The sequence below is a fragment of the Cryptosporidium andersoni genome (genome assembly GCF_001865355.1).
Source record: "Cryptosporidium andersoni isolate 30847 chromosome Unknown contig_55, whole genome shotgun sequence".
In the NCBI taxonomy this organism is placed as follows: domain Eukaryota; phylum Apicomplexa; class Conoidasida; order Eucoccidiorida; family Cryptosporidiidae; genus Cryptosporidium; species Cryptosporidium andersoni.
The window spans coordinates 63131-74666 of NW_027122909.1; the positions used below are offsets into that span (position 1 = coordinate 63131).

The following is an 11536-nucleotide window of genomic DNA, read 5'->3' on the forward strand; positions in this document are numbered from 1 at the left end:
ATTTTTGAGATGAGTTAAAATCAATATATGGCACTTATGTATCACATAGAAATCACAGTAGTTTCCTTAAAGAGTCGGTATTCAAGAAGATAATATAACTAAGTCTAATAATTATAGGGAATCCCAAACTGAATTGTTAATATCAACTTATTATCTTGCAATAGCAGCGCCAGACTTGAATTTCGATGACCTTATACTATAAAATAATAAAAATTTAAATTGCATCAATGGAATTCATACAGCACCAGTTATATGGTGACTCTATTAGAGTGGAGATACCAAAGAATTTTATTGATATAAGTAAGATTAGAGATGTTCCGGATCATCAAGAAGTATTTGTTGATGATTTATCAGAAAGTAGCATCATATTCGAGATTTTACAACAAACGGATTTGAAAAGTGATCAAATTGGTGAGTACTATTTTAAAGATTTAGCGGATTGCAATGAATCAACAAGTAATGAGGTATTATATTCCGAGCCACTTGTTCAATATAATAAAGAATTCCTTACATCAGCCTGTTTTGGAATACAACAAGTACAGAAACGTTACCAAGAGGGAGAACGTAATGAAATTTTGTACTTATATGTGTTGGTAATCAGAATTTTGATGAAGAAGACAGATATCTTAATTTCCTTCAATAGTGTAATGAAACAAGATCAAAGAATCGTGCAAGAGAATGAAATATATTATTCAAATGACACTATTCAAGACATTATAAAGCATATCCTTGAAACATTCACTATCAGAAATTGGGACTTGTTTATATAGAGTCTCGTATTAACTAAAGTTGCCATTGTTATTAACTTGTGATAAAAGTTCAGCTTGGATTAATCATAATCTTAAAGAATAATCGACAGAGCCATAGAAGATAAGTTATTGAGTTTGAGAACAAGTATTAATAGTAATAATTACTAATATAATCCAATACAAAGTCCTGAATAGTTTAAAAAATTTAGAAATATCAAATTAGTTACTTCATAATATTTTTAACTCCTTACATCAACTTTACATAAAGGACATATAACGGACATTCTAAGCCATTCTTGAATACATTGGAGATGAAACAAATGTTGACAATTTAGTTTTACAACATTCTCACCATTATTAACTTCAGATAGACATACGGTACACATTGGAGGCTCATCTGATGGTTCATTATTAGATCCCACTTGTAATTGGTTATGATAAATGAATGCTTTCTGTGAAATTGTCAAGATAACATCATTATTAACTCCCCTATTATTGTTTGCATCAGCCATACCAAATATTCTATCAACATCAGAAGGAGGTAAGTGAGTCAAAGCCTGTAATATAGCAAAAGGACGGCTTCTTGGGGGTAGTCTAGTAATATTTTCAAGTAGATGTATAGGCAATAAGTCCACAATTGATGGTATTAAACTTCCTTGACAAAAAATAGTGGTGTTATCCCCTATCCTAGCTTTGACACCCACTGGGTCCGTAGCTACAACTTTAAATTGTACACCATTATAAGTAAAGCTTTCACCCTGACAAAATGGATGAAATGTGTAACGTGACAAGAAGGGCTTTAAGTAGTCTTGAAATATATCATATGAATATGTTTGAGGCAAAGTGTCCGAAAAAGGCATAACGTGAATACGCTTGAATTCACCAAAACAGTCCCAATCAATATAAACAGCTGTATTCTTATTAATAACTCCAATTTGACAAGGATCACAGGCCCATACAAGAAACACAATCCCCTCCATATTTATTCTTCTTCCTACATACACTGGTTCCTTTCTATATTTCTTAAAGTATGGTTCTACATAAAGCTTGCATAGAGTATCACGATCACACAAGGTATTGATATCATCAATAGATATGTCACATGTTTCCTGTACAGTATTTGCCTCCTCCTGAATGCCACGATTCAGTCGTATTGTAGTTACTCTTTGAGCTAATGGAGAAGTTGATGCGTTAAACGGAGGTAAAGCTAAAAAGTGAACTTTCTTCAGAGGGACAATTGGTTTTCCGTTTGTGTAGACTTGGGTATGTTCAGTTAGTATCCCCCCTTCTTCTGGATCACAAAATAAGACCACATAATATTTTGTTTTATTTATATATATACGATTATAAGGGCGTATTACACGCTTAGTGACCTCATATTCTCGCATAGACCTCAGTAGAGAATCAACATCTAATTGCTCAGCCCACGGTAAAAGCTGAATTTTAGCAAGATATCGTGGATTTTCTGTACTCTCATACATTTTATTGCATCTACATTTAGTTATGAAACAGAAGGCTCCAGTTATACATCCTAAAATCCGCCATAAAAAGCGCAAATTATTACCGCCTACTTGGTTCTGCTGCTCTTCTCAGTACGCAAAAGGCATACGGTTATATGGCAATTGAGTAAAAATTCCATTGTATAAAATTGTAAAGTACTTAAACAAATAGTATGCTATATGCACTCTTTTATTCTTATTCCCACAAAGTCACAAGATCATTAGCTCCACCAGGATATCATACCAAGTCCGTCATTTTGTACATTTCCCATAATTACCATTGAAGATACTTCTGTATCACTGTCATTGAATAAAACTCCAGTCACTCTGAACCTGATAATGGAGTTAATTAAGTAGTATAAGTGATGAGTTTCGTAGTTCCATGACCATAACTTTGTATCTCCATTCATTGATTTAGGCTCTCTTAGCTCATTTGATGGTATCTTAATATCGTTGAAAAATCCCAGACTGACAGTAAGTCCAGTTGAATCAGAATTAATGATTATACCTTCAATAATCTCTGATATAAAAGGTTTAAATACGATAATTCTGAAGGTTGTATTGAAATATAAAGATCCATCGTCGCTATCAATTACTGCATGGTCTACATAATCAAATTCTACAAGAGAAATAACCAACCCAACATTCTTAATAACTTTATTAATGTATTTTTCAGATATTCTCTCTTTTAATATATGCAGAGAACTCCTTGAACACTTGCTATTCATCTTTTTATTAAATAATGAAGCTTCAGAGAAAGCCAAGAACTCATTAGGATATACGTGAATTTTGTCTGTGATAGAAACAGTACCAAACATATATAACAAGTCTATATCCCAAAAATAATAATTTAAATAATGAAGAGAGTTTTAAATTAGTAATACGACTTCGCCGCGCAAATCGATAAACCCCTGCACTAGCAGTAATCCTTTATTTCATTACTCTAATATTATTATTCTCAAATATATTGTATTTTATAAGAGATACAAGGATTAATATTTAATCTTCATCAACAGCCCTATTATATCTAGTTATGCTATCATTCCTAAATATTGATAAGTGCTCCATAAAGAAGGTAAAGGCAGCAAAACTTGCGCAACCACTAATAGATGACAAAATTCCACCTATAAAGTAATTTAATTTTACATTAATATAGACTCTAAAAATAGTTATAGATGAGACACAAAAATATCTATGTCCCCAAACTTACCATTCATTCTCATAATACCACCTGTGATGCAAGCTGAATAAATGGCATTGAGGCTGTCACTTTGAGCACGCTGTTTAGCAATAAAACATTCAACTATTGAGAATCCAAAGCCAAACTTAGCCCAATTATATGAGTTCTTCTTAGCATCAGTAAGAAATTCTTTAAAATCAATTCTCATTTGCTTTAAAAGTGAACCTGAAATTTCATGAGAAAACATCTGTTTTGCATTAGTGCTTCTACCTTTCATAGTATATATAAATGATGAAAATAAGAAACCCAATACTCCCCCTCCCAATCCAACTACACTAGATCTTGTAAAGCAGCTATCATGGATGCGCTGTTGAAGTAAGAGTGGGTTTTCAGAGTAGAATGCAAGTTGTTCTTTTAAATATATATATGGATTTTTAGAATTTAATGATTTACAGCTATCTTCTACTTTTCTATAATTTAACAGACGATATCTATCATTTAGTAATATATCCATTATATAGTATTGAATAATAAATTCTTAACTTATGAAACTAAATTAGTTTCCGCGGCACAATTATGTCAACAATATATGGTGTTTGGGGGTGACATAAAGAGTTTACAACTTCTATTTCTAAATATCTATGTCAATATTGAAGTATCTCATAGTAATTAAAGCTAATAGTGAGTGTGACCCATATATTAGGCTATTTGTGCCGTGATCCCCTTATTTTTACATGTAGGAAAGGTCAACACGCACAACATTCTCTAAAGTACCATTATGCTAATCTATTAAACCTCTCATTTGTATTCTCTCTTGATATCGAGCCACTGATATCAATAGATATACCAGCAGCCTGCAGCTGAGATTTACATCCCAGTTGCACCATGATGCAAACAATACCCAAAAAAGCCATGTATCCACCAGCAAATAGCTCTAGAAAGTTTATCTTGAATATTGACATTGCTAACAATCCAGATAATAAATAAAGTACACCTTTACCAGCCGGAACAGTCAGAAATTTAGCCCATTCTAAACAGAAGTCTCTGAATGGTTTTAATCTTTCAATATCCTTAGACTCAACAATCATGACAATTATCCCCAATCCAAACAAAACTAGTTCAAATAAGTAATTTCCAGGAGATAAGAATAATTGACTAATACTAAATGCGCCCAATAAAGATGCTAAAGTTAGGAATATGCCTCCAATAAAGCACAAAGCTCTTAATGGTTTCGGCCCTTCCCCCATTATATGAGCATGTTGCAAATAATCTCTACCAGTTCCTATTAAGTGACTTCCACAATCCTGTAGAGTAGAAGCTGCTTGTCTTCCATAATCATTCATCATATTATACGCCTAAAATAGTGCATAGAGTTAGATTTGTCATTCTTTTAAAAATAGGAAGACAGTATCTAATATTAATAAACTTAGAACTCTCAGTATAGGATAATGAATTAAATAAAGTAGGAATTGTTACAAATACAAGTTATGTTATATCTTGGTTTGAGTTCATATAGTATTGAAAAAATCTCTCCACAGACTTTATAAACTCAAGATGTCCTAATCTTGTTTATCACGATTATTCTACTTACCGTATTAGCAGATGAGTTATCAGGGTTACGATTTTCCATTTGTAATAATTAGCTTTAAGTATAACAAAAAATAGCTTTAAAGGCTAAGAGTCACACCAATCTATGTCAATGATAAATTTGCAATTCTTTGTATCCAAGCGTAACCCCACCAACATTAAGTCGTATTGGCGGTTTCTATCACCGCGTATATAAATAGATCTAACTTAAAATCTATATATATATTATTATCATTTTAAAGTTTAAATTACAGGTTAAATCTACTCTTCACAATACATATTGTAATTTTAAAATGATTTCATTTGGAAAAAATATAACTATGTAGTTTATAAGAGGTGTGTCTATTAGAAACAGTTTTCCAGCGGGTTATGCTCATTTTTAGATCTGTAGTTAAAAGATATCCTAAATACGCACTATTATATTATATCCAATAAATATACAAGCTGCTTCATTTTTGTAAAATTTAAAGCCTTTTATTTGATGATGCTAAACAAAGTATTGAATATAGCATACAAATAGAATAGACAATATGGATGATCATATTTGTAACTTATTTTTAACTGAAAAAGGTATATACCCATGGTATATTGAATATATGGGGGATGGTACTGAAGGGGAATCATATAAGAGTATTTTGGAGTCAGTGAGAAATAATCAAATTTGCTATCAGAATTTTGTATCGGACTATTGTTATAGTGATATGGACGAATATGAGAAACATAAGACAAGTAATATTATAAATATGGTTGGACTAAAAAAATATAAAAATCTATTATATCGTGATGAGCATTTAGAGTATGTGAGACAAATGAGATTAAGAAGATTCCCAATAAGTAGTGCTAGTAATGAAGCAAGTAGAGTACTTATTATATATTGGAGTGTGCATTCTGAAGAACTTCTAGAAACAGATTACAATTATAATATTGTCTTTGATGATGATACAAGTGGCAGAAGTAAAAAAAGTGATAGTGCATCTAAATTTGTAGATTCTGACAAAATCATTGCAACTATTCTAAGCTTGCAGTATCCAGAGGGAGGATTCTGTGGTAACTTTAGTCATATGCCAAATATTGTTTCAACATATGCAGCTGTATGCTCCCTAATAATAGTTGGTGATACTGAAGCTCTTGGTTCTATTGATAGAATTAAAATGTATCAATATTTAAAGAGCTTAAGAGATTCAGATACTGGTGGTTTTCAAGCAACTCTGGATGGAGAGGTAGATATTAGAGTATTTTATTGTGTTGTTGCAATAGCATCAATGTTACATTTAATAACGGATGAATTATTTGAAAAAATAGATGATTATATTTTAAGTTGTGTAGCATTTGATGGAGGCTTTTGTGGTGAACAAGGAGGTGAGTCCCACGGGGCATATACCTATTGTGCAGTTGCAGGAGTATGTATATTAGGAAAGTCATACTTATTAGATCTTGAGAATCTAATTTATTGGACCACTCAAAGACAGTCTGGGGTAGAAGGAGGGTTTCAAGGAAGGACTAATAAATTAATTGACTCTTGCTATAGCTTTTGGTTTACTGGATTACTTTATTGTCTAAAGGAAGTTTGCAGAGTTCGCTCTATACTAGCTGAGAAGCCATTCAATCATGTCTGGTGTGATTATCAAGCTTTGCAGTCATTCTTGCTAGTGTGTTGTCAGTCACCAGCAGGAGGCTTCAGGGACAAACCTGGTTTGTCACGTGATATGTATCATACATGTTATGCTTTGAGTGGGCTTAGTTTAGCTCAAAAAATGGCTATACATATGAAAGATAGCAGTGATTTTCCGATTAGTTCCTTTGAAAGTTTAGGAAGTCCTAGTGAGAACTTTTCTAAATACTCTGATGTACATACTATACCTGTTACATCAAATGACTTAATAAATCCTACAGACCCCTTCTTAAATATCAGACCTGATAAAATAATTCAGGCAAGACGCTTCCTAGCTAATGATCCACTAATATTAACAGATTCTGGTGAAATTGGAATCGAGGGAAAAGGTTATAGGGATTATATTGAACATCACCATTACTCCTTAGCATAACATCAACTAAATTAGTATCCAAATTTTCTACCGCCCCTAATTTAATATTAAACTAGGTTAATCTAACTACTAAGTATATCAGACTACTCTTAGGGGGTACGGAACTTGTATTGGTCCATTTTCAAATGGCCTGTAGTAAATATGAATATGTAAAGAGTTATGAACAACCTAATCGAGTTCTTAATAACTCTTGGTTTGTAGTTAGAATTGATGGATGTAGTTTTCATGAGTAAGTTTTTCTAAGATACAACTTTAAACTTGTTTCTTTTGGTAGAGATTATTCTAATATTTGTATTTATCGTTTATATTTATCATAAATTCTTTGTAGATTCACTAAGAGTCACAATTATGATAAACCTAATGACAAAAATGGCTTAGATTTGATGAATAGAGCTGCAGAATCGGTAATGAGAAAGATCAGTGATATTATTATAGCTTATGGCCAATCAGATGAATATAGGTAAGGTATACTTACTGATATATATACTGTGGTAGCAAAGAAGTTCTTATATTGACGTAATTCTACTTTAATATCTAATTGTTGACTGATCTTATTTCTTCTTTAGTTTCGTTTTTAGAAGAAAAACTAATCTATGGGGACGTAAGTCTGAAAAGATACTAACTTATACTGTGTCGTTATTCACTTCAAGCTTTGTATATTATTGGGACAACTTCTTCCCTAAAATTCGATTAACACACCCTCCCACATTTGATGGTCGCATTATTATATATCCAACTGACAAGGATATACGTGATTATTTATCTTGGAGACAAGTTGATTGTCATATCAATAATTTATATAATACTTGTTTTTGGGCCCTGGTCAAGTTCAGAAATATCTCTGAAAAAGAAGCTACGGAACTTTTGAAACATTCCGTATCTTCAGATAAAAATGAGCTTTTGTTTTCAGAATTTAATATCAATTATAGCAAAGTCCCAAAACAATTTCGTAAAGGAACTGTTTTGTATAGACCTAGACAAAAGGCAAAGAAAACAAGGAGTGAATACTTTAATATGAGAGATATTAGAGATAAAGAAGTAGTGATTGATGATACAAAAGACTCTAGTGATGAGGATATAACTCATCCAATATGGAGGTGTAAATATGAAGAAATTACAATAAATAATATCCTTAAATGTCACCAGGATATAATTCAAGATGCATTTTGGATAGACAATGAATATCTATTGGCATAAGTAAAAGAAGATACTAAGTATAATTATCCATACCTACAAAATTACAATATAAAAATACTTAATTTTAATTAAAATTACTTTATACTTTGTATATCTTCGTGAGATACTCGTTTTCTTTATAATGCGTGGATAAGACCGTCAGGTCATATTTTATGTCACTGAAGGCGGGCACAGCATTTAGAGTCTAAAGTAGATAGAAGAGGTTTAAGAGTACAGTAAAAGGCACTAAAAAAATTTTAAGAGTTAGGATTATATATTAAAGAATGGATCCAGATGATGAGACAAATGATTATATGTCGGATGATCATACAAATGATGATGGAGAATACAAAGGTGATGTGAGTAAGTTAATCTCGAAAATTATTGGCACAAAAAGTACTAATTGTGATTGGACAAAGAATGTAGTGGGAATTATAAGAGAGTCTAGTAGTACTGAGCATTCTGAATTAAGTGGTAAGATTTGGAACAATGATATAGATCAATTAAATATAAGGGAAGCAGTAAGTATGATAGTATCAAATTTATCTAGATCTCCTGAAACTTCAGATGCACTTAAGCAAATTAGTACACTTAAAGAAAAAGGTAAATACAAAGTTATGGAGCTTCTAGCTCCTTCGAAGCAATCTGAGATAGAAAGGAAGACTCAGTACCAATTAGTATCAAAGAATATGAAACGCTGGGGTCCTGTAATTGAGAGGCTCAACAAACAAGAGATACAAGTATTTGGGAAACAAATGAAAATTGGAGATAACTCTACATCTCAACTTTCAACTAAATACACACCCATGGATGAATTTGAGAAGGAATTTGAGGAAGTCTTAAGCAGTAGTATTAATGATAGTACTTCGTCTGAAAATTTGAACATTAATAACAAAAGGAAAAAAGACAACAGAAAATTAAATGATTTGATTGAACCGTGTGACAAAATGAAAACTCAAGCAGAGAGAAACTTTTTAAAAAAGCTGAAATTTTTGTTGTTTCAACAACAAAAAGAAAATAAGCGTCTAAAAAAAATTAAATCTAAGACTTGGAGGAAGGCACATAGGAAACAACAGGAGATTGAAGAAGAAAAATTATTGAGTTTGGGAGAGTTGGAATACCCTGAACTAGTAAAACAAATCAAGGCGAGATATGAAGAAAAGAGAGCGAAATTAAGATTACTAAGAAGGCAAGCAGCTCGCCAGAAGTGGGCTAAGACCGCAACCAGATTTGGGGGTAGGGATATGCAGAAGAATATTGCAAATCAAGCTCAATTAGAACACGATGAAAAACGCAGAATTGAGCAGATAATAAATAGTGGAGTTAATTATGGTGATAACAGTGAAGATAATAATAGTGACTTGGAAATCAATGAAATTTTAGACTCATATTCACATGAAAAAGGTGACGACGAATTTATAAGTAAAACTAAACACTTTGTTGAGGAATCCAAGAAGAATATAGTACAGCTAAAATCTATATCTGAAAATTGCCTAGACCTGAAGTTTATTCGTAAAGGCCTAGAATCTAAATTTAGTGATTTAATCAACCAATCTGATACTCTAGAAAATGAGCTCGAAAGATATAATAATCTATTTATCAATGAAGATGTAGACAAAACTCCATTGTTAAAGGAGCCTAGCAAACCTAGTGCTCAAGAAATCATTGAAGATCAGGCTCGCCTAGTTAAAATACTGGATAATTCTAGTGGTTTTAACTTGGACATGCAAAGTACAGAAGACTACTGTACAGAACTTGTCTCTTCTATTGATATCCCTCCTCATCCAACTGTAAAATCCATTAATGCTAGTATCTCAAACTGCAGCAACAGTAAACAGAAGAAAAAGTGTACTGGGTCACTTGATATTCAGGAGGAGTTACAAAGAATGGCAATAGTAGATCAAGCTGAGCTTTTAAATGACAATTCTGAAGTAATGAAGCAAATATTTATATATGGAAGTTCTTCAGAAGTAGATGAACGAAAAGATTCGACTGGAGAACTAGTCAAACCCAACCAAAAAAGTAGTGGTAAAACTGATAGTAAGTCAGATACTTTTAAAGTTCCAGGTTGGGGTGATTGGTGTTGTTCAGTTAATACATTAAACAATTTTAAAAGTGCAGAGGGTTTTACTGACATATCCATGATCACTGATATAACTTCTAACACCTTATCTTCAAAAAGGCCTTTGATTAGCATTAATAACTCTGTGGATAGGAAAATTGCTAAGTACTATGTACAAGAAACTCCTCATCCTTATAAATCAGCTGAACTATATGAAAGCACATTGAAATATCCAATTGGCCCTGAGTGGAATACTACAGCAATACATAACAGATTAATACAACCAAAGATACAGAGTAGAATAGGAGCAGTTATTAAACCACTGGTATATTCAAAACAACTGAAAAATATCCCTATATCTGACTCATTTTTAAAGAAGTGGAGCGATCTAAAAAAGTGCAACAGAACTAAGGCAAGATTTTAATATCCAGGGATACGTGTATTCCTCAATGAAGTTTAATCATTAACAGACTTTATACACTAACCAAACCCATCCCAGTTTATTGTATAAACTAAATCGGATATAAATTCAATATATATATCCCTTAATATACTTAATTCAAATATAAAATTTCAGCTTTTCATTTTATATTTGTATTTAGAGGTCAATATATATACTATTGTATATATATAACATTAAATAGCTTTTTTTTATTTGATTATGTACTTCATATTTTGTATAATTCCCTATTTCTTCTTTATCTCTTATCTAACACCATTCTTTGGTCTAATTTTTAATAAGATTTACCTCCAAATAGTTTTTTTAAAACTTTCGTTTACTTTCAAATTCAGTTGACAAGTTGGTTTATTGGGTACAACTTCTTTGAAGGATTTTGTTGGGATTTATCTTGTTGGTTCTGTATTGTAGATAGATTATTCTGAAAATCCTTCATATCTTGTAAATCATTCAAAACAGCTCTTAATAACTTCTCACGATCATCCTTAAGTTGCTTTACTCTTTGATCTTGAGTTTTTTTTAGTTCTTCTAAAGTCTTCCTAATATTTCCATACGTATCATGCTCAATATCTACCACCCCAACTTGTTCTGTTGAAACTGGGGATACTGCAGAAGATGTTTTATATTCAGGAGTCCCTAAATTGTAAGATGCAGGAGGCTCATATAGTTCATTGTAGTTCGTTACATCTTGTACAGCATTAGTTTGGTTAGGAGAATTTAAAGAACTCAATTTAAGTTCACAATTACTTGAGTGGATTATATTCGCTGTATTCGCTGTATT

At 32.0% G+C, this 11536-nt stretch overlaps 8 protein-coding genes and 1 further gene across 8 annotated transcripts; 4 read left to right on the forward strand and 5 right to left on the reverse strand.

Moving 5' to 3' along the window:
- Window positions 1-227: 227 nt before the first annotated feature.
- cand_025250 (nuclear import protein MOG1) lies at window positions 228-770 on the forward strand (the record flags this gene model as incomplete). The annotated part of the gene is made up of 1 exon (XM_067212755.1): window positions 228-770. The coding sequence occupies one exon, from the start codon at window positions 228-230 to the stop codon at window positions 768-770; it is 543 nt and encodes a 180-aa protein (XP_067066617.1).
- Window positions 771-988: 218 nt separating this feature from the next.
- cand_025260 (zinc C3HC4 type domain-containing protein) lies at window positions 989-2230 on the reverse strand (the record flags this gene model as incomplete). The annotated part of the gene is made up of 1 exon (XM_067212756.1): window positions 989-2230. The coding sequence occupies one exon, from the start codon at window positions 2228-2230 to the stop codon at window positions 989-991; it is 1242 nt and encodes a 413-aa protein (XP_067066618.1).
- A 239-nt stretch (window positions 2231-2469) lies between these two features.
- Window positions 2470-3066, reverse strand: cand_025270 (DNA-directed RNA polymerase II subunit RPB7; the record flags this gene model as incomplete). Its single annotated transcript, XM_067212757.1, has 1 exon — window positions 2470-3066. The coding sequence occupies one exon, from the start codon at window positions 3064-3066 to the stop codon at window positions 2470-2472; it is 597 nt and encodes a 198-aa protein (XP_067066619.1).
- A 181-nt stretch (window positions 3067-3247) lies between these two features.
- On the reverse strand, window positions 3248-3942 carry cand_025280 (mitochondrial import inner membrane translocase subunit TIM22; the record flags this gene model as incomplete). Its single annotated transcript, XM_067212758.1, has 2 exons — window positions 3248-3372; window positions 3459-3942. The coding sequence occupies 2 exons, from the start codon at window positions 3940-3942 to the stop codon at window positions 3248-3250; spliced, it is 609 nt and encodes a 202-aa protein (XP_067066620.1).
- A 262-nt stretch (window positions 3943-4204) lies between these two features.
- On the reverse strand, window positions 4205-4771 carry cand_025290 (uncharacterized protein; the record flags this gene model as incomplete). Its single annotated transcript, XM_067212759.1, has 1 exon — window positions 4205-4771. One exon carries the CDS (start codon window positions 4769-4771, stop codon window positions 4205-4207), a length of 567 nt encoding a protein of 188 aa, XP_067066621.1.
- Window positions 4772-5545: 774 nt separating this feature from the next.
- On the forward strand, window positions 5546-7060 carry cand_025300 (prenyltransferase and squalene oxidase repeat family protein; the record flags this gene model as incomplete). Its single annotated transcript, XM_067212760.1, has 1 exon — window positions 5546-7060. The coding sequence occupies one exon, from the start codon at window positions 5546-5548 to the stop codon at window positions 7058-7060; it is 1515 nt and encodes a 504-aa protein (XP_067066622.1).
- A 125-nt stretch (window positions 7061-7185) lies between these two features.
- Window positions 7186-8257, forward strand: cand_025310 (tRNA guanylyltransferase; the record flags this gene model as incomplete). The annotated part of the gene is made up of 3 exons (XM_067212761.1): window positions 7186-7289; window positions 7389-7520; window positions 7639-8257. 3 exons carry the CDS (start codon window positions 7186-7188, stop codon window positions 8255-8257), a joined length of 855 nt encoding a protein of 284 aa, XP_067066623.1.
- Window positions 8258-8520: 263 nt separating this feature from the next.
- Window positions 8521-10722, forward strand: cand_025320 (uncharacterized protein; the record flags this gene model as incomplete). The annotated part of the gene is made up of 1 exon (XM_067212762.1): window positions 8521-10722. One exon carries the CDS (start codon window positions 8521-8523, stop codon window positions 10720-10722), a length of 2202 nt encoding a protein of 733 aa, XP_067066624.1.
- Window positions 10723-11086: 364 nt separating this feature from the next.
- cand_025330 (hypothetical protein) lies at window positions 11087-11480 on the reverse strand (the record flags this gene model as incomplete).
- Between the last annotated feature and the right edge of the window lie 56 nt (window positions 11481-11536).